At 36.9% G+C, this 3841-nt stretch overlaps 1 protein-coding gene across 1 annotated transcript; it reads left to right on the top strand.

Annotated features, from left to right (window-relative positions):
- Positions 1–2210: 2210 nt before the first annotated feature.
- On the top strand, positions 2211–3602 carry LOC109222056. The gene is made up of 2 exons (XM_019386467.1): positions 2211–2424; positions 2497–3602. Exons 1-2 carry the CDS (start codon positions 2211–2213, stop codon positions 3600–3602), a joined length of 1320 nt encoding a protein of 439 aa, XP_019242012.1.
- The last annotated feature ends 239 nt before the right edge of the window (positions 3603–3841 follow it).

Here is a 3841-nt window from a genome sequence, read left to right as displayed (position 1 = left end):
CAAAGTACATAGTTTCAAACAGGTTAATTCAGAAGAGAGACTTAATTACACTAAGGGAGCATGCTAACATTTAAGACAACCATTGTTTAATCACAGAAATAAATTAGGAAAAGTCAGATCACCACATGACATATTAACAGGCAGGGCGCATGAGCAACAAATTAGGACAAATTAACTAATTACATGTTTGTGGTATCCTAAGAATGCAAGGTTCGAAACGGGTGTAGGATTAACAAACAGTGTGCCCGGACAAATTTGAACATTAAGCTAACTTATAAGAGGATTCATATTAATCAAAATAGCTAATCTTAAACTAACAGTATTAATCATAAGATTATAAGAGAGTCATAGGAGCACAAAAAGTAGAATCATGCTAAAAGTAAGGTTCAAGGCATGCTGTTCAAGTAACACTGATTATGAAAAATATGAAGAATGAAATGACAAGGGATTAGGGCTTACCAGTTAAGCAAGAAAGCAAGTAGATATGCTACAGCAGTTAAGTTCCAGAATCACTTGTCCTTGGCCTCAGCCGGCCAAGACCAGAAACAACGAGCACAGAATCAGAGTAAAAGAACTAAGTTTTAGTGAGAGTATGAGAGTTTGAGTCTTGTCCTAAAGGGAAGAGGGGAAAGGGTTTAAATAGTGTTCAATTAGGCAGACAAATAAGGGAATAAATCAAACATACACAAATCAGGAAAGAAAATAAATCCAGAATCAATTGAAGTCAGAGTTCAGTAGACTAACGAGTAATCGGGCAAGTACTACTTAGAATAAGGTAAGTATAGAATCAATCATCAATCAGCGTATAAGGTAAAGAAGTAAATGAACAAGGTAGGGTGAACAAAATACGGAAAATATCAGTACTATACGAGAAAGGAAAGAGTAAACGGAAGTCAGTAAAAGGTTTCAGCCCTAATTTTCGGGTAAAAACCATAAAATCAACAGAGATAAAAGGCAAGAGTCTCATGCTTCATAGGATGAACATAGACGGGAACATGTCTATAGAATACACAACTGAAACAGATCTGGCCCCAAAATAAAAAAGGTTTGAAACCCAAATTTTAGGTAAGCGATAAAATCGATAAAAACAAAGGCAAAGAATCAAGTATTTTAGTAAAATGAACATAGACAGGGGTTATTCATAGAATCGAACCAGATCTGGTTTGATTAAAGAAGATTTGAAACCCTAAATTAGGTAACTAAAAGATTTAACAAAAAATAAGCAGATTTATACGGAATAACATAAAAAATAAGGTGAAAACCAGTTTTGGGTTCGAATCGAAAAGATCTGAAACCCTAACCTTAGGGTTAAGTAAGACTCCACAAGATATATGAACATATTCGTACTTACAGAGGTTAGAGTGAACACAAACGGAAATAATCAACAGGTTAGAGGTTTTGAACCAGATTTGGTTCGGATATCTCTAGATTTGCTTGCCGTTTTAGGCAAGCTATTATGTAACAGCAAAGAACGGGTAGACAGTAAGGAAATAGGACCAAAAAAGGCAAGGAATCACAGGTTGATTCCATTTATGGGGTTAGAATCAGAGGGGAGATAGGAGTGAGTCGCTAGGGTTTCAGAAGAGAAAAGGGGATGGGGGAGATGAGAGAGTTTGAGGGTGGCGGAGTAGGTGAAATGGGGTTAGGGTTAGACCGGGTAGGATATAATTAAAAGGGGTTGGGGTGTTGTGAGTCGTTGATCTTCAGAGATCAACGGCTGTAATTTTAAAAAAGGAATTGAGTCGGGTTTTTGAACGGGTATTGTCTGGGTTAATGGGTATTTGGGTATTAGGTATTAGGGTATTAGGCTAGGGTAATGGGTAGTGTATAGGTCCGAAATTAATTAAAAAAAGGGTTAGATTTTAAATACCCAAATAAATCAGTGAATAATTTATAAAAAATAATTAATAAATAACAAAAATACCACTTATGCATGAAAATGTTTTAAAATAATTACTTAACATTATAAAAGTATAAAAAGCCATTTTTTGTGTAAATAATGTAATTATGCATATATATGAGCTATTATTGCAAAATATGCAATTTTAGCCTAAGGATGGTATAAATATTTAAAGCTTAAAATGGATATAAATGATGAAAAAAATTAAATAATGAAATTGATCTACATCCGGAAAAAAATTATCAAGCGAATGACTCTCCTAAATGCTCTTGGCGCAAGATAAGCCAAGGAAGGCTAACGTGCACCATCTATGGCAAGGATACGCAAACAAGCAGCGTCGGTGACTGCTGCTATAACACCGGTGAACTCAGCGATACCGACTCTCACTCCGTTAACTTTTGGAAGTTTTTTACCAACTAGATTCCAACCAATTCAAGAGGAAAAGGAGCTAAGTGAGGATGAAGAAGGGAACAATAATCAATGGAACAATACAAATGTTGTTATAGAGAAGGAAGCTCAGAAATGTAAGGATCAATTGCCAACCAGTCCAAAACGATTGCAATTTTCTGAAGCTTGATCTTCAAAGCCATCTCCAGATCCAGATCTTATAGCAACCGCGGAGGCAGGAAAGGAGAAGGTCATGCATACAAAGGAGCTTAGACAGCTGAATAGTAACTCTCAGATGGGGATGAGGTTGGAGTATGTTCCACCAAGTCATAGAGATGGTAAGGTTGTCATTCAAATAGAGGAAGAAGATGTAAGTAAACTAAATGAATACTGGGGGACTGCTCTAATTGGGTATGCACTTGGGGATACTCCGTATGAGAAATCTATGGAGAACTATGTAGAATCAGTGTGGGATTTTGTCACTAGACCCCAAATTCTGTATCACCAAGAAGGATATTATGTGTTTCGATTCACAACAGTGGAGGAAAGAGATGAAGTCGTGCAAGCAGGGCCATACTCATATCATAACAAGCCATTTATTCTGCAGAATTGGGAAAGAGATTTCCACTTTGATCCTAAATGTATCACTACTATTCCCTTGTGGATTCACTTACCTAGTCTATCAGCTGAGTATTGGACTGCTGATGCATTAAGTAAGGTGGCTAGTGTTGTAGGTTTACCAATGTACACAGATAAATTTACAGCAGAACTGAACAAAATCTCCTATGCCGGAGTGCTTGTGAAAGTTGACATTACAAAGCCATTAGTGAAGAATTTTGAGATTGCAACTCCCACTGGTACTCGACAGCAGGAAATATTGTATGAATGGAGGCCAAAATTCTGTGTTGAATGCTTACATTTTGGTCATGATAGCTTTGAGTGCTGGAAGTCAATCAAACATCACAAAGATACTGAATTCAAGGCCCCAAAAAGAAGAAATAGAGGCAGGAGGAGGAAAGTTATTCAGGAATGGAAGCCAAAAGATCAACAGGAACAAGAAGAGGGGATTGAAGAGGTGATTGAAGTACAACCTCCAATTGACAAAGGAAAGCAGAACATAGCAGATAAACCAGACCAAAGGAGTATGATGATACAAAGAAAGGATAGTAGTGAAAGGCAGAATACTCCAGTTGTTCAGCAGGATATAAATGGTGAGGCTAGCACTTCTAATAGATTTACAGTTTTGGAAGAGTGTGGGCAAGTTTCTGTACATGGAGGGGTGAATAACTCTGATCCTATACAAAAACCACCATGATTATAGGTACTTGGAACATAAGAGGGCTGAATAAGCCCTATAAGCAGAAGGAACTGAGAATCTTTCTGCAAAAGAATAAAATAGATATCTTAGGATGTCTAGAGACCAGAGTAAAAGAAAAGAATGCAAAAAATATCTTGTATAACGTAGCTAAGGATTAGGGTTATTGCTGTAACTATGCTAAGGCTGAAAATGGGAGAATATGGGTGTTATGGAAGACCACTTTGACAGTTAACATA

The sequence above is a fragment of the Nicotiana attenuata genome, unplaced genomic scaffold (genome assembly GCF_001879085.1).
Source record: "Nicotiana attenuata strain UT unplaced genomic scaffold, NIATTr2, whole genome shotgun sequence".
In the NCBI taxonomy this organism is placed as follows: domain Eukaryota; kingdom Viridiplantae; phylum Streptophyta; class Magnoliopsida; order Solanales; family Solanaceae; genus Nicotiana; species Nicotiana attenuata.
Note: the sequence above shows the minus strand (reverse complement) of the source record. Positions and strands in the feature narration are given on the sequence as shown.